The following is a 21,523-nucleotide window of genomic DNA, read 5'->3' as shown; positions in this document are numbered from 1 at the left end:
TTGGCTTTTACCAGGTAGGCGCTTCCATTCTTTTTTTTTCTCTCTTTTTTTTTTTTTGGGCCATCGTTGAATACGAGAGCAGATTTTGAAATGATCTTTGTTCACGCCTGCGCTTCCGCATCGTATGCAGACCTTGATTGAAGTACCATCTGCGCGTTTGCTTGACCCGCTCTGCTGTCTCCGACGACGACGTTCTTTTCCGTGGTCTGACAGCTTGCTGATCTGCAACTCAACCCCCACTTTCCAAACGAGCTTGCGCCGGACACGCCATCGCCATTCGATAGCCATCTTTCTTCCTTCTGTTTGGGACTTTCGTCTGATCTGCAATCCAACAATCATGTCGTTTGCTGAAGCCCTGGCTGCTTGCGGTCGCGGCGACGCCCCTGGCGATGCGCCAGATTCGTCTTGGCTGACCACCGCTTCCACCTTCTACATTTATTGCAAGCACTTGGAAGAGGATGCCATCTGGCATCAGCACGAAGATGCCCGTCATTCATACGCTGTGCCTCAGGCCCCCTTGGCTGCAGCCAAAAGGGGTGCTGATTTGGGTGCCTGTCACGACGAGCGCCCTCACACAGCCGCTGACCGTCGCAACTCACACAGCTCATCCATGGACGTTGATACTGCTGATACCAACCCCAAGCCCTCCGCGCAACACCACGAGTATCGGCCTCCACACTTGCACCATCAGTCCTCCACCTACTCAGAGCAACCCGTCGTGTCCAAGCGTCCACGACCTGGCCCTGTCATCTCGCCTCAACCGCCAACCGACGAGCACCTCGATGACCCGACCGAGCCCTTCTGCCAGCGTCGTGGCCTGGGCCTCTCCCTTCCCCAACGTGTCCCGCATCTTTTCGATGAGCACTCCACGCGCCCGGGGGATGTGGGATCCCCGCTTACCGATGATGCCGTCGTCACAGCTGCTCAAGGGCAGGCCTACGGCATTGCCCGCAACCTTCACTTGTGCTAAAGCCCAACTGCCACGCTGCGGATGGCAGGCTGCGGATGGCAGGCTGCGGATGGCAGGCTTGCCGGCCCTAAACCTCTTTGATTACCTGACTTGACACGTGATTCTCGGGGGCACATTTCGGTCCTCCCTATAGCGGGGGGCCGACCTTGCGTTACTCAAACACACGTCGGTCTGATACCATTCCGTTGAACGGATGGGTCAGCATCTGAGCCTCAAGTGTGCTTTTTGCAGGCTTGGATCCAACCTTGTTTTGACGTGCCGTACATTGTAAACGAGTTGTTTGACCTACTTTCAACGTCCTATTCTGCGCATTTTACATCTTGTGCGTGGTTGGTCGGTGTTGGAAAAACTCCGCCGAGCGGAGTGCAGCCAAAGTATTTGCCGTTCCTCTTCCATGATGATCATCACGCGGAAGTGTTTGTTCTTGTTTTTCTGTTCTTTTCTTTTCCCTTGTGCACGGGTTTTTTTTTCAAGCACAACGTTTGTTTCACGACATTGGGGCTTGCCTTGAAGGGGGTTTGTCAGTTCGCTTCTGGTTTTCGAGCATGCCTGGGATAAACCTTGACACCGGCCAAGGTGGATGTGCTTGAGCCTCGAAACGCATTGCATGCTTCCCCCTCTTAATTGATCTGGAAATGAAAAAGGCCTGGGTTCTCCTTTGTTCATGCTGATCGATGTTGCTAGTGCTGAGGTGCGATGGCCATCACTGTCGATTCCATTGAAAATGCATGTCAGATCAGGAGCACAGGGCGGGGCAAAAGAAGAGCAAGACGGCGGAAGAAAGAAGCTTGCTGGCTAACGACGGTCTCTTTTGGCTCGATAATAATCATCGTCCTCGTAACGACGGCCGCCTCGGTCCTACCAAACAGCCAATGGTCAGCAGGAGGTCGGTACCAGCTCTCATCTGGCATGCGATACAATCCAAGTACCTCGCGGCGGTCATCGCGGCTGTAGCGGCGATCATCGTCCCGTCGGTCACGCGAAGACCTAAAATGACAATATCCCGTTCAAAATGCCCGCCCACAATCCTTTGGTGAGGCTCGGCCCATGTTGCCAACCTTGTTTAAGTCAGCACAAACACTGGGAGAATAAAGAGCAGATGCAAATGATTTCAAACCTATAATCACGTCGTCGATCCTCGTCTCGGCCATGCGACCGGCTGTCAAAGTAAGCAAATGCCACAAAGTTCAGGATAAATGCAGTCAAGCAGCCGGGGTAGCGTGGGATCAGGCATTTAGGGATGGGTCATCGCACCAACCTGCTTCGGTCACGTTGGCCATCTGAACTGTTCCGATGATGACTCTGCAGCCGGCAGCCAGGATCAGTGATGAAACAATCATGGGCCATCTGATGGCGGTCAACCGAACCCCCCCACCCCCCACCCCCCGAAAAAAGAAAAAAAAATGGAAAAACACAAACAAACAAACAAACAAACGGTATTCACTGCGCCACCTACCGGTGGTGGGCCTGGCGGAGGAGGAGGAGGGTGTGACTGTTGATGCTGCTGCTCCTGGTGCTGCGACTGTTGTTGTTGCGACTGCTGCGGTTGGTGTTGTTGCTGCGGCTGTTGTTGTTGTTGCTGCTGCTGTGGCTGCTGCTGTTGCTGCGGCTGGTGCTGCTGCCGTTGTTGTTGCTGGTGTGGGTGCTGCTGGTGCTGTTGTTGATGAAAGGGAGGCGGTCCACCATGGTTCGGCATGCCCATAGCCATACCCATGCCCATGCCCATGCCCATGTTCATGGGAGGAAAGCCACCCCCGCCTGGCGCACCGGCAGGCCCAGCCATGCTCGTGTTGGGCCCCATCATGTTCATCATGTTACCACCATGAGGCATTTGGTTAGGCGGTCCTCCCGGCATGACCCCAAACTGAGCTGTATTGTTGCCCGGGTGGCCATGGCCGCCGCCACCCATGGGCCCTTGTTGTTGAGCAACGCCCGAGGTCCCCATGGCCAACTGCTGGGCCTCTTGCCTCACGTTGTGCCGCATGATCATTTGCTTTTCTGCATACGCCCGCCACGTTTGCTCCGTAAACCCATAATTGAAGTAATCGGAGAGATCCGCACCTGTGTGGTGACCCCAGGTCAAGGGTTTAAATCAGAAGATGATTTGCAGCAAGCACACCAAACCAAAGATACCGCAGTACGGTAGCCAGCAAGGCCCGCCCTCACCTGGCTCGCGCCATGGCTTGTCTTCCAACACATCAATGGACCACTCGTAAATGTTGACGCCTTGATACTGCATGTTTGTATTGAGCAGACCAGAACATGTCATCAAGGAGGCACGAGTCGTCAACATCAGACTGATGGACAGAGCATCAAGGGGCTGGACAAACCTGGCCTGGGGTCTCAAGGTCTACGCCCTGACGATCGCGCTGCTGGGTGCGATGTTCCTCGCTATTCTTATCCGCTGCAGTGGTCTTGACTTGCTGGCCCGCCGGTGCTGTTTCGGCGAGCTGGTCACCGTCGCCGTCACCTTGGCTCACGTCTGCTCCAGCTGCAGTGCCTTGAGCGCCCTCCTCCTCCTCACCCTCACCGCCAGCGGCTGCGTAGGAGTCGGCTTGTTGCTTGAACGTGTTAAAGTCCACGGCTCCACCAGTGACAAAATCATCATCATCGTCGTCATCGTCCTCTGATGAGTCGCTCCTGCAGACAGGAGATCATGTGCGTTTGAGGGAGACATGGGAGGTTGCTCGTTCATGGCCAGTGAGCGTGCCGCGAGCTTTTCCAAGGGTTTACTGCTACTTACTCAGCCTTCTCCACGGTGCTGATGGGCTGAGCCTCCTTCTGTATGGGCCAGCAAGAGAACCAGTGAGGAGACCCACTTGACAAGCAAGGAAACAGCCAGGAGACTTCTTTCAAAAAGAGCATCGTGCACGACTGTCCGCAGGCAGGTCATGGGTGATGCGTACCTGAGCAGGCGGCTGTGGGGTCTGAGTTGTGGTGGTGGGCGTGCTCTCTTCGTCTGGCAGCCAAGCCGATCACCCATTATTGGAAATGCAGGGTGAGAATGGGTTTGCGAAAGGACTCAGACCCAGAGCCGGAAAGCGTGTCCTACCATCATCATCGCCGTAAAGGAAACGATCCTCATCATCGTCGTCCATGATGCCGATTGAGGCCGATGCAGAGGTCAAGTTGCTCACCACTCGCGCAGCAGGCTGTTGAGACTAGCCCAAAGCGATAGGCGCCAAACCAGGGGAAGGTCTGGTCTCGACGTCCAATCAGCCCGCCTCAACAAGCGAGGGAGCGAGCGAGTGCGTGAGTGCGTGAGCGCGTGAGTGAGCGAGGAGCAAGACTAAAAAAAAAAAAAAAAAAGAACTCGAGCAGCAACAACTGTCGTCTTCCCCCACAACAGCTGTTCTTCGGGTTGTTCCTTCAATCTGCGTGAAGACTCTTCAGTCTGCATGCAGACTGGAAGCTCAACCTCTGGAATTTTCGTGTATGACTGAGTTATGAAAAAGTCACCTCAAACGATACAGAAATGTACACCTTATATGCCGAGAAGACACAAAGCCCAAGTCGGCAGCTTGTTACCAACTGTAACTACCCCCGCCCCCTCCGGCGCAGTTCTGGTAAAAACAGTGAAACTTAATGACTTTGTGAGACTTTATGCAGTGAAAAATCAAGCTTCTGCAGTATCAATAGTTTAATTAGTGTAAGAAGATGTAGAGAAAGCCGATGTTAATGGTGTCTTTCCATACCTAACATTCCTTTGTCTCTGGACGATCTTTTGTTCTCCTATTTAGAAACGAGCCACAACAACAACAACACACACACACACACACACACACACACACACACACACACGTCTGTACAAGACTCCAGAAACCAACGAAATGGCAGCGGCACAGGGTGACGAGGACTTTGAAACGACTCCCGGATACAAGGCCCCGGCTCAGGTTGATTTGAATACGCTTCAGAACCTGGACAAGGATGATGAGGCCCTGAACCGCTGGAAGGCCAAGCTCTTGGAGGGCGTTGATCAAAGTGGTACGTTTGATGTTCAGTGTGTGTGTGAGTGTGAGCTCGCAGGAGCTCGCGCGCGCTTCTCTCTCCCTCTCTCCCGCTTTGACGCACCCGCATGTGACGATGGAGCCAAATGGGAAGGAGGAAAGAGAGAGTGTGTGCGTGTGAGTCTGTGTGTGTGTGTGTGAGAGAGAGAGAGAGAGTGAGAGAGAGCCTGGAACCAAATGCAGGAGCAGCCTTGCCTGAGACTGTGTTTGCGCACGTCATGTCGTGTCTGCACCAACCAAGCGATCCCATCGGCTCACTGGCTTGGATATATGATTATGTTTGTGTCCGGTTGTACGCGTAGCTGGTTCGGGTGACCCCCGCCGCGTCATCGTTGAGAAGATGACCTTTGTCAGTGCTGAGAAGGAGATGGAACTCGACCTCACTGGTACGGGTCGCAAGCCTGGGCTTGTCTGATCATCATCATATCACTCTGTTTGGATGACGAGAGAGGCCTGTCGATGCACACGATATGGTGTCATGCTTCTCTGCCTTTTTGTCTGGCACCTTTCGTCTCACGGAACCGCTCATGCCATGGTAGGTGATTTGGCTTCCATCAAGGCTCAAAGCTTCACCATCAAGGAGGGTGTTCAGTTCCGACTGAAGATTGACTTCCGGTATGCTCTCTCCCTTATTCTTGATTTTTATTAACACATTGACAGCTGCTGTTATACCTTCCAGGCCTTCGGGATTCCGACAGCAATCTCACCGCTCGCCTGGCTATGCTTTGTGCTTGATAGCGTGCAACACGAGGTCGTGGCCGGCCTCCGGTACACTGACGGTGTTTACCGCAAGGCTCTTCGCGGTATGTGCCCAGTCCAGTCCAATCCAGTCCAGTCCAACCCAGCCCATCCTTCCCTCCTGGCCACACACTCACCCAAACTCTTGTGCGTGCGCTTTTGTGCTTGTGCAGTGATCAAGAACAACTACATGCTGGGTTCCTACGGTCCCAAGGCCGAGGTTCAAAGCGCCATGACGCCCTGGGATGAGGTGCGTGCTTGTCTGCATCAAGCCACCGATGTATTTGTGACGCCCTTGCCTTGCCTCGCTTTCGTGTGTGGCCCCTCATTGTCCTGTGTTGACTTGGCGTAGATGCCAAGCGGCATGCTGGCGCGCGGCCATTACACGGTCAAGAGCAAGTTTATTGACGATGACAAGAACGAGCATCTGGCCTGGGAGTGGACCTTTGACCTCAAGAAGACGTGGTAAACATGGTGCTTGCTCCTTCTACTTGCATCACCTTCCCTTTGTCCGTCTTTCTGTCTCTTGTTCTCTCTCGAACGTCCCTTTCCCCCAAATTGTCTTGATGTTTCGGCGCCAACGCAAAGCGCTGCTGTGTGTGTGGATGTGTGATCCCCTCCGCGCCGAGCCTTTGACCGCAAAATCCTTGTTGCTTGTGATACAAACCCAAACGAAAACAAACATGAAATCTAAATACGAAGCAAAACAAGCAAAGCACAGTCTTGGCTCCTCAGAGCGGACGCTAGACCTATCATCTGCTTCACTCCTCGATCTTCGGAAGCCAAAGCGCCAGGGTCGAACAAGCACTGGCCAAAAGGGCGTACTTGGGATTGAACTTGACGCTGGACACGGGGTTGTGGTGTCCTACGGACACATGGTCATGTGGAAAAACTGAGCAGGGACAGGTAGGGAGAGACCGAAAACTCGGTCCAAATCAACCAATGGTGCAAAACAAGAAATCAAACCTGCGAGCATGGCCACACGATTGCTATTCTCCGCATCCCACATTATAACCTTGCCTTCCTTCGAGCCGACGGCGGCATAGCGACCGTCGGGCGACCATGACGCCTCCATCGGCTCGCCTGCACGACAAAGGCATGGCATGAGCGCGCACGCATGTTGACAAGACGCCATTGGCGATGGCGCCACGTACCTGAGCCACCCGTGCTGCCTTGTTTTTTGCCCAGTTGTGACCGCACATCACCGCTGTATGCGTCGACAACGTAGTTGACGCCTTGCAGCGTGCTGACCAACAACCGCGAGCCATCCGGACTGGCTGAAATGTCTGTGCCCGCGAAACATTGGAGGATGAACACAAGGTGCGGCCAGAAAAAAAGCATTCGGCTTGTGTTCAAGTGGGGGCAAGGTGGGTCAAGGGACGTGCTGTACCACGCTTCGCACCTGTCCAGCTGCTCGACATGTCTCGGAGCGTCTCCTGAAAAACCACAAAGGGGCCTTGGTGGAACTTTCGGGCATCATAAAGGTGGATACTGCGAGAATCGACAGCCACTGCAAAGACCTTTGAGGTAGCATCAAAGGTGGCCAGCGTATCTGGCGAATTGAGGAGCATTAGGCCCTATGAACAGTGGGAAGCGTCACCGCCGGACATTGATAAGAGGCCGGCGATGCTTTGGAATGTAATGGCGAGCGAGTAGAATGTTGGGAAACTCGGTCACACACACACACACACACACAGAGGCAGCGGCAGCGGCAGAGACAGCGGCAGCGGCAGAGACAGAGACAGAGACAGAGACAGAGACAGAGACAGAGCAAAGGGTCCAATCTTGGTAGTAACATCGAGGCAAACAAAAGCAATGGATCAACGGTGCAATGGGGCGTCAGGACCTGGCAGTTGGGGCTTCGCATGTCCCACAGACGCATGGTTTTATCCTGGCTGGTTGAGATAAACGTGTCGTCGGCTGGGTTGATGCTCAACGACGTCACACTGCAGACCATGGTCAGAGAGTGTGAGCACAAGGATGCCATACACATGCGTCAATTCACCAAACAAGGGACCTACGTTTGCTCGTGGCCACGAAAGTAGCGGAGGTACCGGTTATCGTGGAGCGACAAGTAACGGATGGTGTCTACACACACCCAGGGTCCGACCAGTAGGTGAATAAAATGCCCGGCCGCACGCGACGCCATCATATCACGACAGCCCTGGCGAGGAACGCACTATCAGCCTTGGTCGACGCGTGGAGGACGGTGTTGGGTGCGTGTGAGAAGCGCACGTGAGAGCAGCCATACTTCTTACTGGGCACCGTTGCCTTGTGCCTGGCGAGCGAGACCACCACCGCGGTCATGAGTCATTGTCAAACAAGGTTAGAAGACAGGCTTTGTGGAACAACCAAGAGGCAACCACCGTTCCAGATGGCAGAAACATGCAACGTACTCGGCCTTGAGGCAGCTATAAATGTGGATGTGATCGTCGTTGCTCGAGGTGGCCAGGAGTTCGCCGTCGGCGCTAAAGTCGAGCGCGTTGATTCGGTTGCGGTTCTCATCAAACACCCGAGCAATCTGAAAGCTTTGCAGCGTTGTGTCGTTGTACACCACACTCATGGTGTCTGGTACCCTAATGCAATCGCCACAGCCTCTACCAGTGTCACTTAGCCCGTCCAAAACCACCGCCCCGCTGCCCTGTGCCACCCCACTCGAGAGAGAGAGAGATGAGATGAGATGAGATGAGCGAGAGAGATGAGAGAGATGAGAGAGAGAAAGTAAAGGACTCACAGAGTTTGAGAGTTTGAGAGTTTGAGAGAGCGTTTGAGAGAGCGTTTGAGAGAGAGGTTTGAGTTGAGAGAGAGAGAGAGAGTTTGAGAGAGAGAGAGTTTGAGAGAGAGAGAGAGAGAGAGAGAGAGAGAGAGAGAGAGAGAGAGAGAGAGAGTTTGACAGAGAGAGAGTTTGAGAGAGAGAGGGAAGTCACTTTAACGTCTCAAAGAGGACGAACGAACCAGGGGCGAGCACATCGGGTTTGAGACTGCGCTTCGACTGACTGGCGGGTGTGTCTGTGGAACGGGATCGTTGGGTGGGGTAAACGGCGGCAGGATGGCTGCGGTACCTACGACGTCCTCTGGCGCGGTGCCGAGCGCTGCAAGCCGCGAGGAGCAGCAGGTGGCGCAATTGGCTCAGCAGTATATCCAGCAGAGTTCAAACAGCACAGAGCCCATTGAGGCAGACCGCGTTCAACCCCCCAAGCCGGCCGGCGCAGCCGCTCAAGCATCCGCTGCGACTGAGAATCAAGCTTCGCCCGAGCGAGAGGTACAAAAGCTTCCCTGCACCTCGCTCCAACACGTAGCTTTTCGCCTTGTTCGCCTTTTTTTTTTTTTTTTTTTCCCACTTGTTGTCCCGGGGGCGCTTGCTCGCTTGTCAAACTTGCTCACACACTCACTCACTCGCTTCCACACGCGCTCCACCGTTTAAAGACGCTTGCGTCCGTGCTGCGACAGCAGTACGCCCAACGGCAAGGCAGCAGCCGGACCACACCGGCGGTTAGGCATTTTGCGCAGCTGATGCCGCCCCCCCCCCCCCCACGATTCCTGACCTGAATCTCACCGCCCTTCTTGACCCGATGGCTTCATCAACCGTTGCACAGCTGGTGCCACTTGAGACCATCGACGTCCTGGTCAAGCAGATTGATCCCCATCAAGAAATTGGTTTGTTGTTTGACTTTTTAACATTTCATTGCTGCTTACTGCATCATCTCAAGCTGCTGCTTCCTGCTCATCTACCGCAGAGCCCGCGGCACGAAAGGTCATTGCAGAACTTGCACACGACTTCATTCATCGCGTCGTCAACCATTCGTGCGAGCTGGCGCGGCATCGCAGCTCCACGAAGCTTGAGGCTCAGGATGTTCAACTACACTTGCAACAAAACTGGAACATCTTCATTCCAGGCGTCGAGCCGGCCGGCATTGCTGCTTTTCGCCATGGCCGTCCCAACGAAGCTCATGTCAAGGTACATCACCCGGTCCTTTTTCCATCTGAACAAGGGGCGTGAAGAGGTTGCTCTTTCTGGTCGGACTAGCTTGCTCCCCACTTTAATCCTGGTCTTTGTTGTCGCTTTTCTCCTCTTTGTTCATAGCGCGTGGAAGCCGTGCAAAAACAGAAAAGCCGTCCTGCTAAGCGGGCTCACGTCGAGTCGACCAATCCTTAAGCGTACCCACCTCGGTGCGCTGGTCTTTTTCTAGCTTAAAAGAAAGAAGCAAAACAGGTTGTGGCTCCTCGCTGGACCATTCTTCTTAGTGTACTAGCTTGTTGCTTTCAGATTTCTGCCGTCGACAGGCAAACCACCGCCAGGACTGGTTTCAGTTTGGATGTTCCAATTTGATATCATGTTGAATGCGTGTGATTCCTTGTGGCCACACAAAACTCAGTCCACGATTGCATAATCCACTGCGCAACCGCGGAATTTAAACAGAGACTCACAGGCCCTCGCATGGGGCGAGACGCACAAAACAACCTTGATGCTCGGCTCTGCCGGCAGGCTGTTGATAGAAAGAATATGCAAGAATGCAAGTCCCTCTCTTCCCCGCGACAGACAAGATAATTTAAGCGGGCACAGAGAGATCAGGCCCCAGGTGATGCTAGCTTGGAGACTGAGGTGACATGACCTGGCTCTCAGTTTCATCGCACAATTGCCATTGCAAGATGCTGTGTGCAGCTACACTGACACACGCACCGGCTCTCAGCAAAAAGTCGACCGCCAGCACTGGGCCGTCGTGTGCGCAATAGTCTTGAAAGGTGCTCTGATCAGTATCCAATACCGTTACCAAGCGATCAGCGCTTCCAACAAGGACTCGCGGTAAGCTCGGGTGCACGGCCAAGCTAATCGGGATGCGCGGGAGCGACACAACAGTCACATTGCTGCGCTGGGAGAGCGAGTACACGAACAGGCGCGGTTCTGCTCGACCACAAGCGTGTACCACTAGGTCCGAGTTCACCGGGTGAAATCGAGCCACCATGCCAGGATCACTTGTCAAAGCCATTGCACTGGTCGGTGGCGGTGTTGGCGCAGCCGAGGCATCGGCTACGCTAAGCCAATCATAGAGCTCATTAAAGCCACGCGACCAATCGGCGCACCAGACACTGATGCGACGGTCATGGCTCGTTGCCAGCCACAGTTCGGCTGCAGCAGGAAGAGAAGAACTGGCTTGAGCAATGTCCAAGCCCGTCAATGGAGCTTGGCCGTGGTCCTTGAGAGAACGCAAAACCTGACCCGTAGTGGCGCTCAGCACGTTGAGGCGCCCCGAGCGTTGAGCTACAATGATCACCCGCTCGTCATATGAAAAACGCACAGACGTCACTGCGCTGCGGCCAACTCGTAGCTTAAGGTCCAAGTCCCCCCGCTGCAAGTCAAAAACACGCACGTGTCCATCAAGATAGCCTGCGATGGCCCGTTTCTCGTCTCGGGCAATGTCACAGCAAAGAGCTGCACACGGCTCCTGTAGGCGAATTTCCAACACCTGCTCCATGTCCGCCAGATGCCAAAGATGAAATGTGCCCATGGCTGTAACTGTAGCCAGGTGCTGAGCCCGCGCGCTCAAGCAGACATGCTGCACGTCGCTCCCATGCCCACGCCATAGTTCCAGACAAGTATCCTCGGGCCAGTGAAGCGTCAGCACGTGGCCTTGAGCCGTAGCCAAGACAACCAGGTCCAACGAGAGGTCAGCCACGGCAGCCAACACCGGTGCGCCAGCCTCCTGCTGCCGTTGCAGCTCCAATGTGGCCGACGGCGCATCGAGCTGCCACAAGCGACAGACACCAGACTGACTACACGTCATGACCCCTTGTTGACGATATACGAGGCGAAGTGCATAATCGCCCTCATCCGCCACTAGCCAGCGGACCAGGTGCCGGCGGTCAATCTCGTCCCACACATGCAGCCACCCATCATCGTCACACACAAGGACGAGACCGTCCCCGGTGAAAGCAAGACAGGTGAGCATCAACTTGTTGACTGGACGCTGGTCTCTCGTTGTGAGCTGGGGAACCGGCGCACGAGCCAGGCCCATCTGAAAAGCAGCATGATGATCGGTCACGCGGCCCAGAAACAGACTACAAGCATCGCCGCAGAGGGCAAACTGGTTGTATACGCTTGGATGCCACGCCGCATCATGTACGGGGACATCAACGTGCGCAGTACACAACAGGGCCCCATCACCAACACCCCAGAGTGCAACGCTGAGGTCGCGAAAGTTGCCCACGCTCAACAACCACCGGCCATCTACGCATTGCAGTCAAGTGGAGGCAACAGCCAACAGTATCAGTGGTGTCAGCAGCAACCAACTCCGGGTACCCATGCAGGAGCGAGCCAGACAAGTCAAATACAGATGGTCAAAGGAATGGCGTGCGTGGCTTCTTACCAGGGGAGAGTTCGAGGCAGTTGACCTCGCCAGCGTGGTGGTGCATGGTGTGCAGCGGAGACCCTTCCACCAAAGACCACACACGGATCTCGCAAAAGTCGTCGCTCTCAGCTCGCGTACTGGCTGTGGCCGCCAGGGTGCCATCGCGGCTCACGCTCAATGCCGTGATCGATTCGTGATGTCCTTTTAGCACAGCTTGGTAGCTATCCTCCAAGCGCTCCACGACCAATAAATTACCGCTGCGACATGAATATCGAGATGAAATAGAATCAGGCGGATGAGATGCGGCCTGCTTAAGATATCAAGCTTGACGCGGTGACGACAGGCTGTAATTTCAGTCCTGCCCCGCGCACGATGATTACCTGGCGTAGACCAGCACGCCTGTTTCTGGGTGCCACCACAATAGATTGTGGCCGTTGGTATTGAAACCGTGCTGTGTAAGCCAGGCAAAGCCCATTCATGAGCACAGCATTGAGGACACAGATGTGGGGGGCCTTATTACATCAGCCTCAGCCGAGCTGGGGGCGCTGGGTCGTGGAACGTACGGTGCGCTTCAAGCGGAGAGCTGCTGTCTCAGGGTCAGGATGGTACACTTCAGAAGCGCGCGGCAGCAGGCGTTGCGTCGGTCGCACATGGGTACCCAGTGTTGGCACGCCAGAGGGTTGCTGCTGCTGCATGCTCATCACCAAGCACATACCACCAACATCAGAAGAAAATGAAGCATCGGACGATTTTAGCAAGTAAATGTCATGAACAAACGGTCACCTACCGCCAAGTGCATGGCACGACGCAGACCAGCACTGCGTCGATCAATGTCCGAGTTTCGACCGACACCATCTTCCATCGGTGTGTCGCTGGAAGCCTCGGGGGCATCCGGAAAACGGCGCCCCGCTTCATACTCGGCCAGATTGCGAGGCGAGAAGGCATCAGCGTGGATGGCCGGTGGTGGCAGGGGATCGGCCAAAAGTCCCATGTCATCACCGTCCTCGTCAAACAGCAGGGGGTCACCGCCGCGAGGCACAATGTGGCTGGCGTAGCGAGCATGTTCCGGATGAAGCGGGGGCCGTGCGGGACGGGGCTCGCTGCGCTTGGGTAGAGAGGCAGCCAAGTCATCCGAGCTTTTCAAGGGCTCGATGTGGTGAGCGGAGGCGTCTCGCACAGAAACGGTAGCCAGCAGTTCGGTACTTGTAGGAAGCGACGGCTCGGTAGCTGGTGGCGTTGGGCAATTCATGTTGGGCATCGGTTGATTCGCTTGAGGGCCACCGCTCAACACAGGCCTCGCCGCTTCTTGGAGAACAACCTGCTTTGATTGACCCGGGCTTGGCATGTCTTGGTCATGGTTGGGGAGCAAAGCCCTAGTCGCCGGGGCTTCAAGCGCATTGTTACCATCCGAGGCATTGACATCAGAAGCCGGCGGGGGCTCAAAAGTATGCGCCACGGCCAAGAGGTCGCCTGCCGTGTATAGCGTGTTTCCACGCCACCATACGTGGCGGACAGCGCCAATGCCATTGATTTGTTGAAGAGAAACACCGGGGTCCTCAAGAGCACGGATGTCCACGCCATCATGACTGGACAAACACAAAAGGCCACGTGCTGGCTCTAGAGCTAGGGCATGAACATCGTCGCCCGGGAAAATGCGTTCGACTCGAGCACGTTCCACGTTGATTAGGACCACTGCATGTCCACAGGCCACGGCCAGCTGCTTGTCGTCCAGGAAGACAAGGCCACGACCTTTGAAAATGGGGGCAGCCGTACCTGACTCTGGTCGTGCAAGTTCCAGCTCAACTCGGCAGAGCTCGTCCAAACTGTCGGCTTCAACCACGGCCACAGTACTGGCTGTGGGGCCCAACACTGCTAGAAACCGGCCATTAGGAGCCAGTCGAAAGCAGGGGGGCACCGCTGCTCCGGGTGCAGCAAAGTCCAATGCTCGAGTCACAGTTCGAGAGGCCAAGGCTATCTGCACCAGCGTGGCGTCTGCACTGATTGTGTACAAGTAGACGCCGTCGCGCCCAAGCTGTAATCGCGCTACTGGGCAAGCGTGAACGTCCAACTCAAAAGCCACCTCAGCAGTATCACGGTTGATTGCTCGCACCACTCCGTCGTCAAAACCTGCATAAATAAGATCGCCGTTGGTTTCCGCATCAGCACACATGAGACGGGCAGCCAGCGATGGTGCGGACGTCCCATCCTCCGCGTCGGCCGACTCCAGCTGATGGCTGCCCTGGCAGAGGGCCAGGTGATGGGTCTGCCGAAGCCGATATCCGTCATATGACCAAACGCGTACAGTGCCATCATCTCCGGTCGTGATGAGATTATCGCAAGCGTCATTGGTGTCGCTCACGAGGCGACAATCAAGGACTGGCCCCAGATGGCCCCGCACGAGTGTCAAAAAGGCATGGTTTGACAGTTGCAGTGTTCCCAGCTGTCCATTGGCAGTGGCGACCAGCAGGCCCGTCGATGTGGAGACACACTGAAGGCCCGCGGCTTCCAATTGACAATCCAGGTAAGCCTGCCCCGTGGCAGCATCCCACACGTGCAGCAAGCCATTGGCATGCACGCTGGCCAACTGTGCCCCAGTGGATTCGATTGCCAGACTGCACAAAGCACTGCTCGGAGCCAAGTCCAGTACCCGAGCCAGGCGGAGGGTTTGAGTGTTGACAATGAAGACTTGTCCCGCAGCACTCCCCACGTAGGCGTGACAAGCATCGCTACGCTCGTGGCGAATGGCGATGCAAGTGAGGTTTAACGTATCGTGGTGGTGCTTGTACAGGTTGACGTGGGCTGTGCGAATTTTGTTGTCACGTCTGCGCCCGAATCGAATGTTGTTGTGGCCGCAGGTTACAAAGCGATCGCGGTCATCAGGGAGGAAAGCGACATCGTTCACTGACGCATCCACAGTGAGGGGGTCGGCCACCCAACGGTGGGACTCTGGCGTTATTGTGTTTTTGCGATCGGGGCTCAGGCGCAACAGGCTCAGAGTGGTGGAGCGACCCTGGGCCGGCGGGTACACACATAGTGCCCGGGTCCCACCTGCAGAGAGACGGACGACCTGAGGCACAGCCTGCAGGCCAAGTCGGACCAAAGGCTCGAGATCGTGGTGCGTGCTTCGAAGAACAGCCAGCGTAGCATCGGCAACTGGTGCATCATTCAGTTCCAATGCTGCCACGTGCGTCTCTCGCTGATTGCCAACGAGCATGGCCACCTGAAAGGGGGAAAAGGCAGCCCCACAAGTCAAGTCACGACAAATGTTGAGAATATGGCGCAACATCAACAGCAAATATCGTAGGGGCAGCCGCAAGTCTGTAGTAGGCACGTACCGGTGCGTGAGCCAGATGGTTGCAGATGGATTGGACGCCTGATTGAGTATCCACACGTATAAAACGACGGCCAGCCGTAAACAGGGCGGCGCCAGGGCCAAGGGAAACAACCGTCCCGTTGAGATGGGGTGTAAAGCCCTCCACGTGCATGAGTCTCAGTGGTGGATCGCGCTGCACAATCACGAGGTGATCAGCCTGCCCTGTTTCAGTTGGCGTGACATTTGCCTCAGTGTGGGCCTTTTCATCAGGCTCGACAAAAGGCATTGCTGCGCTTGCAGAAGGTGCAGGTTCCACATGAGTCATCGGCTCGTCATTCGAGGTCTCGGTACCGTCACCATCTGGAGTCGCCATGCTCTGGTCAATGCCAACCGTTGCCAGCGCTGCTGCGCCTGAGACATCTCGGCGCGGACGAACAGGTTGATGATGCTTGACCACGGCAAATCCTTTGTTAGCCGAGGCCGTAGCTCGGCGATGAGGCTGACGAGGAACGGCGTACATTTGGCTACTGCTGTTGGCTAAAGATGAGGGAAGACATCAAAGAATGAGAATGCGCCAAGGACCTCTTGTGAGGGCGCATTGGTTTGTCAACTTGCAGACGCACGTGGTATGACGGGTGCATGGGGCGGTGTGACTTCACTCGTGCCCAGGACCGGAGGTGTAGCTGGTAGGTGAGCGAAGCCTTGATCAAGGCCTTCCCCGTTCTCATGTGAGGGAAGCCCGCGCGGAAACCACATAAAGTGATGTTGCTGCTCCTCTCCCTAGGCCAGGCAGCGCAGCCAATGAGCAGAAGCGTGGGAAGACCACGACCTGAGGGGCGTTGCTTCGAACCTGAGAGGCTGCAACTCGCATCTCTCGTGGAAGTCTAGCTGGATCAAACGCTTTATCAGCAGTCCACACGCCACGCAGCCAGAGACTGGATTGAAAGCGCAGGCCCTGGCAAGCAGATGAATCGAGATTGAGCGGTTCGTGGACGCCTGCATTCCACGGCGGGCGGGGCGGCCACTTGAATGGGCGCAGGCAAGTGGCACCTTGACGCAGGCGTAGGCCACATGAAGGTATTGGTCCAGCAGCTGTCGCAGATCAAGAATCAAAAGGGTCCAGGAATCCTCTGGCAGCTGGCGCAAGGGAAAGTGTAGGCTTGTTTCGGTGGAGCGAAAAGCCTACAGCAAACACCGGTCAAATATATTGAGGTCATGCATGAGCCTAGGGTGCATATTGCCAATGAAGCTCCCAGGCTCTTGCCGTACCTCGTACGCGCTGGAAAAGGTGATGCGAACGGCAAGGCCGTTCTGGCCACTGATGTCCACGTGCCAGTAGAAAGGCAAGCCACGGTCGCCGCGTAGCTGGGATCGTTGCGGCATGGCGCAGCGCATTGTCAGGTCGAGATAACAGGCTGGCGACACTAAAGCAAGCGCACGCCAGGCGGTAGCTGGTGCGCCACACAGACCTGCACAGCCAAATAGCCACCAGTCAGGCGGAGGCTCTGCGATGCTACTTTGGGGAGTTGCAGATGTGAGTCTTGCGCGTGATGGGGCTGCAAATGATACACCTGTCGCTGCAGATGGGGATCCTAGATAGGAATTCGGCAAGAGGCGAAGGGGTCAGAAAGGTGCCAGCCACGGAAAAAGTTGGTGACCAATGCTTGTCATGCCATACTTTGACAACCGCCACATCTCCACGAATGGCACTTTGCTTGGCGGCAAAGGTGCGGAGGACGTTGACGTAGGGCGACTGCCAATCTACTTTTCAGCGAGCAAAGGTGAAAGCAAGCCCACTCGATGAAGATCGGTCATGTCGGCAAGGCAAGAGGGGCATGTCAAAAGCCGCTGCTCACCAGCACGGGTGGGCGCCATGACGTCAATTCCAAGGCTACACCCGCCCGTTCTCCAGCCCCCTGGTGAGTCTGCCGCTTTCACCAGGCAATGTCACTCGCCGGCCACTGTGAATCCTGCGATCAGACAGACGGCCTCTGCACACACTCTCGATGAAAAAAATTGAGAAAGTCCAAAAAAAAAAAAAAAAAAAAAAAAAAAAAAAAAAAAACGGTTTTTTGAGCGGTGTTTTGCTGACATTCTGACATTTCTCATATGCATATCCTCTGCATCATTAACTCAGCATTCGCTTGTTGTATTTTACTTTTCTTTTCTTTTTCTTGTTTTCAGTGAACAGCGAACGAAAGGATGGATTTCGCGGATTCGGATGGCAGCCGGGTTCAAATGCCGGTTGAATCGCCGCCAAGTGCCGGGGAGGTGGGAGAAGCTGGAAGAAATGCTTCAGATTTGGAAGCACGGGTTGGCTTGGACCTAATGGCCGCAGCGTCGGCGCAAGAGATCGAGACGGAGGAAGAGGAAGAGGAGGAGGAGGAGGCGGAGACCAAGGTCCTGCACGTGGCCTTGCCGACTGGACAGCACCATCATGAAGAGGAAGAGGTGCAATTGCGCTTTCCTATGGATGGGCATGAGGTTGTTGTGCCCGTGACTTTGCACGCACGCTTGAATGTGGCTGACACGGCGCGAGCCCTGGTTGACGAGCATCACCTTCCCCAATACCTCGAGCCGTCTGTCGTGAGCCTGCTTCAATCAGCCATGGAGACCTTTCAGCAAAAGGCACTCGACGCGCGCGACGACAAGCTGGCAGAGGCTGCCGCAGGCAAGACGGATAGCATGATTGACATACTGGCTCAATGGCGTGCGGCATACTCGGCCGAGTGGGCGCACTACCGCTTAGCCGATCACCTGCAAGCCACCGAGCGCTTTGAATCTAGTTTTGGCGCAGCAGCCCCGGAACCCGATTTCCACGAGGTCTTTCATGAGGCCATTCATTCTGAACTGCTGGTATGTCTTGCTCTTGCTCGTTTGTGTCCATGGTCTGGCCTTGGTCGACAGCTCTGCTCTTGTAGCCACTGAACGCGTTCCTGACATGGTGTCTGCGATAGCAACCTCTGCTGGAGATGGAGACTGCCATGTCCGACAACATTGCCGAGATGATTCATGACCGTGACCGCGCCTTGCAAAAGTCAGAGGAGGAGCATGCCTCTCAGCTTCAGCGGCTCATGGATCGCCTCGGAGATGATGTCACAGACCGAGATATCAATGCCACGGCAAGCCGCCACGTCTACGAGCGCGAGGTGCGGAATTGTGCCCGGTCAGCGAGGTGGTGGGTGTCGAGCTTCGATCTCGCCGTGGGCATGAGACTGATTGTGGGCACAACCCATAGATGCATGTGGCCAACCTCGAGTCGGAGATTCGCGCCCAGCGTCTTGCACAGAAGCAAGGTTATCAAGACTATGTTCGAGAGTTACACAGGGACATGAAACAAGGTACATCTCTTCCTCGTGCTATCTTTCAAGCCAGCACTAGGCAGGCCCCACCTTCGTCAAACAAGTTCCTGAGACTTTGACTGCTGGTGCTTTGACTTGAACGTCTTTTGTTTGCAGGCAAACTGCCGGCCCCTGCATCACGACCGTCGCCCTTGTCTCCGCAAACATCACCACAACCGACCAGGTTCTCCACCGCTCATGCTTCATTACTTGTGCTTATGGAGGCACCACGCTTTTGCATCTGGGTTTAACTTGGAGTCACTGTATGCGATCTTGGTGCTAGGCGTGACACGACAGGAAGTGTCGGAGGTCGTGGAAACAAGAACCTATTCAATTCGGTGCTCAAGTTTGGGCGTTCTGTGGGCAATGTGCTCAAGCCCGGTGGACCTGGAAGCCCGGTAGGCGATGAGCCTCGTGCCAGCATGGAGTTTGCCAGTGAAGGTGCGCTTTGTCTTTGTCACGCCCCTTGCCGTAGTTTCTTGCCTGCTGCTACAAGCAAACATGCTGACTGACCGGCACTCGTGGCAACGATATAGAATCACACGTGCAGGCACCACCCGTGATTGAATCCTTCACTGTGGTCTTGGGGACGCAAATGAAGATTGTCCATAACCTTCGACTCATGTCTGGTGAGTGCAATATGTTCAAGCAGCAATAGCGCCCCTGCGTGGCACATTGACCGTGTCGCACTGCTTACCTGGCCGTTTGCTCTTTGGTAGGAGATATGGTCAAAATGTGCGCAGACTTGCGGGCCTTGCCAAAGTCAGAGCAAGGAGCGCGGCGACTTGCGGGCGCCATGTCCATCTATTCAACAGCACTCTCTGCCCTGGTTCTTCCCGTGGATCAGAAGCTCAGCAGCCACACAGGACAAAAGCGCCGTTTTGCCTCTGTGTGCGAACAGGTGCGCCGACGAACCATGGACCCGGTTTCTCTGTGCGTGCTGCTCATCATGCTTCATGTCGCCACTACTGCCCGCAAATTGGTCCGTGGACTTGTCGTGGATGCAGGCTGCTGATTTGCACTTTGAAGAGCTTGACGAGCAGATTGAGACTTTGCGGGTTTGTGGGCCGCCGTGCGCTTGGGCCTGTTGCCCGCATCCTCCCTTACCTGGCCCTTGTATGGCACTAGGATGACATGATGGCCTCCCGCGTCTCCAAGCCCTCTTCGCCTGTGCGTGGGGGTGACATCCTTCTTAAGCCCGGTCCGTACTTGCTGTCTCACATGCTGTAACAGCCTCTTGCTTGTTTGTCTTTGCCGCTGCTTTTCAGTATTGGGTCACACTCTTCTCTGAAAAACTGATGCTGGGTTCTGACAGGAGATTGCTACATTACACGGCATTCGAACCTGGCCGACACGCACGTTGCCTTTCATCTTGTGGTCAACGATGACGTCTTAAGCACCCAACTCAACACTCAGCACCGCATCATGACAGGCCTGCGCAACATCTTCCGCAGCGTTTTCCAGAATAACATCAATACATTGACGCTACCCCTATTCTTGACCTTGGACTTGCCTGAGGCGGCAGATCGGCGCTGGATGCTTCAGCGTGCCGAGCTTGTTCTCAAGACCATCAAGGGTTATATCATGGAGAACACAGCCTGGGGTCGCATGGAGTCTAAAACGATCCAGCTTGTCCTACCTCAGGTACGTCTCTTTCCTTTCTTTCTTTTTGGTCTTTTTGTGGCCGTTCATTGCGGAATGAGGAACTCAATTGCGGCACAGAAAGTGGGGTCACAACTCAGTGTGGACTTTTGATTCTACTTTGACCTGTAGGGCCACGTTGACGAGATGGCACATGTCGCATCCCTGGTCGAGAGCATCTTCCGCCAGACCCGGGCTGTTTAACTTAGTCTATGGTTTGCTTTGCCTCAAATCTTGGCCCTTTTTGGGCTTGCAATTGTGCCGTTTGGCTCGCACTGAGGCGATCTGTGGCTGACTATGTCTCAAGGCAGCCTGGGAAGCGGCAGAATTCAAATCCACATGAGGATGAATGCATCCGTCAGATGCGCACAAAAAGCGTCAGGCATTCGACAAGGGAGGCGGCAGGGGCAAGCAAACTCTTGGCGGCAAAGGGGTGCTCAGATTTAGAATGTGTAATCTCGCAAGCGCTCGACACTTGATCCTTGTAAGAGGTGCGCGTGTCGTGCAGGGGCCAAAATGATGGCACCCTCATGAACAGCACGCTCGAGTCTCACCCGGAGTGGAGCTGCCCTTCAGACCTTTTACTGTTACCATCATAGCGCCCCATTGCTAGCCAAGAATAAGGCCTCAGTACCTTGCCCCATGGACCCAAGTCATATCGAGATTCCAGACGAACCAACGCGAATGTACACACCCTCCAGTTTGGCCAGAAACCGTTGGGCGCCAATGATTGGTCGATTGCCACTGCTTGGTGTCAGCTGCTGCGTCGGCAAAAGGTGACGAGACAAGGGTGTGTGAGCATGTGCGTCAACGTGTAGGCAAGCGTACAACATGGCCAAGAGCAAACGCTAAATAGCCAAGCAAGGCGGGGCCACGTCTGCGACCAGACGCCTCGCTTGGACATTCAGCTTTGCAGGATTGGACTTGCAACGTTATCGGAGACGGCGCTCGCGTGGTAGCAAGCCTTGCTCTCCGCCCCTTTGGAGCAAGCGGCATGACCGCGCTCTTGCCTCGGCGCTCAATTCGGTGGTCCATCTCGAAGAGCGCCAGCAACTGGGGCGGTTATCCCATGAATCTCTTCCCGGTCATCATAAAAGGGCGGGCGGTTGAGCTCACACTTGCCTCTTGTCGTGAGTTAAAATACCAACACGGCCGAAGGCGTTGAG

The 21,523-nt window shown here is 55.2% G+C and overlaps 5 protein-coding genes across 5 annotated transcripts; 3 read left to right on the top strand and 2 right to left on the bottom strand.

Annotated features, from left to right (window-relative positions):
• The first annotated feature begins 127 nt into the window (after positions 1-127).
• Positions 128-1,110, top strand: MONBRDRAFT_37012 (uncharacterized protein). Its single transcript, XM_001745681.1, has one exon. The coding sequence runs from the start codon at positions 338-340 to the stop codon at positions 968-970; it is 633 nt and encodes a 210-aa protein (XP_001745733.1). The 5' UTR covers positions 128-337; the 3' UTR covers positions 971-1,110.
• Positions 1,111-1,765: 655 nt separating this feature from the next.
• MONBRDRAFT_8093 (uncharacterized protein) lies at positions 1,766-4,068 on the bottom strand (the record flags this gene model as incomplete). Its single annotated transcript, XM_001745530.1, has 9 exons — positions 1,766-1,828; positions 1,900-1,957; positions 2,229-2,272; positions 2,427-3,031; positions 3,137-3,203; positions 3,301-3,610; positions 3,714-3,751; positions 3,877-3,929; positions 4,023-4,068. The coding sequence occupies 9 exons, from the start codon at positions 4,066-4,068 to the stop codon at positions 1,766-1,768; spliced, it is 1,284 nt and encodes a 427-aa protein (XP_001745582.1).
• Positions 4,069-4,800: 732 nt separating this feature from the next.
• MONBRDRAFT_32357 (uncharacterized protein) lies at positions 4,801-6,067 on the top strand (the record flags this gene model as incomplete). Its single annotated transcript, XM_001745680.1, has 5 exons — positions 4,801-4,954; positions 5,280-5,363; positions 5,517-5,592; positions 5,716-5,780; positions 5,889-6,067. 5 exons carry the CDS (start codon positions 4,801-4,803, stop codon positions 6,065-6,067), a joined length of 558 nt encoding a protein of 185 aa, XP_001745732.1.
• A 409-nt stretch (positions 6,068-6,476) lies between these two features.
• MONBRDRAFT_8091 (uncharacterized protein) lies at positions 6,477-16,758 on the bottom strand (the record flags this gene model as incomplete). Its single annotated transcript, XM_001745529.1, has 14 exons — positions 6,477-6,580; positions 6,682-6,798; positions 6,870-7,001; positions 7,118-7,292; positions 7,562-7,661; positions 8,112-8,369; positions 9,272-9,338; positions 10,397-11,941; positions 12,081-12,319; positions 12,443-12,513; positions 12,850-15,282; positions 15,727-15,912; positions 16,426-16,557; positions 16,645-16,758. 14 exons carry the CDS (start codon positions 16,756-16,758, stop codon positions 6,477-6,479), a joined length of 5,673 nt encoding a protein of 1,890 aa, XP_001745581.1.
• Positions 16,759-17,703: 945 nt separating this feature from the next.
• Positions 17,704-20,561, top strand: MONBRDRAFT_25304 (uncharacterized protein; the record flags this gene model as incomplete). Its single annotated transcript, XM_001745679.1, has 11 exons — positions 17,704-18,231; positions 18,333-18,524; positions 18,614-18,716; positions 18,834-18,900; positions 19,000-19,157; positions 19,253-19,345; positions 19,532-19,698; positions 19,724-19,774; positions 19,845-19,917; positions 20,032-20,360; positions 20,490-20,561. The coding sequence occupies 11 exons, from the start codon at positions 17,704-17,706 to the stop codon at positions 20,559-20,561; spliced, it is 1,833 nt and encodes a 610-aa protein (XP_001745731.1).
• Positions 20,562-21,523: the final 962 nt, after the last annotated feature.

Source organism: Monosiga brevicollis, genomic scaffold (genome assembly GCF_000002865.3).
Source record: "Monosiga brevicollis MX1 MONBRscaffold_9 genomic scaffold, whole genome shotgun sequence".
NCBI lineage: Eukaryota > Choanoflagellata > Craspedida > Salpingoecidae > Monosiga > Monosiga brevicollis.
The sequence above is the reverse complement of the archived record's forward strand: the minus strand, read 5'-3'. Positions and strand labels throughout refer to the sequence as shown.

Bases quoted from the DNA above. Each gene is read 5' to 3' on its own strand.
- MONBRDRAFT_37012 (XM_001745681.1), top strand. From the start codon at position 338: ATGTCGTTTGCTGAAGCCCTGGCTGCTTGCGGTCGCGGCGACGCCCCT.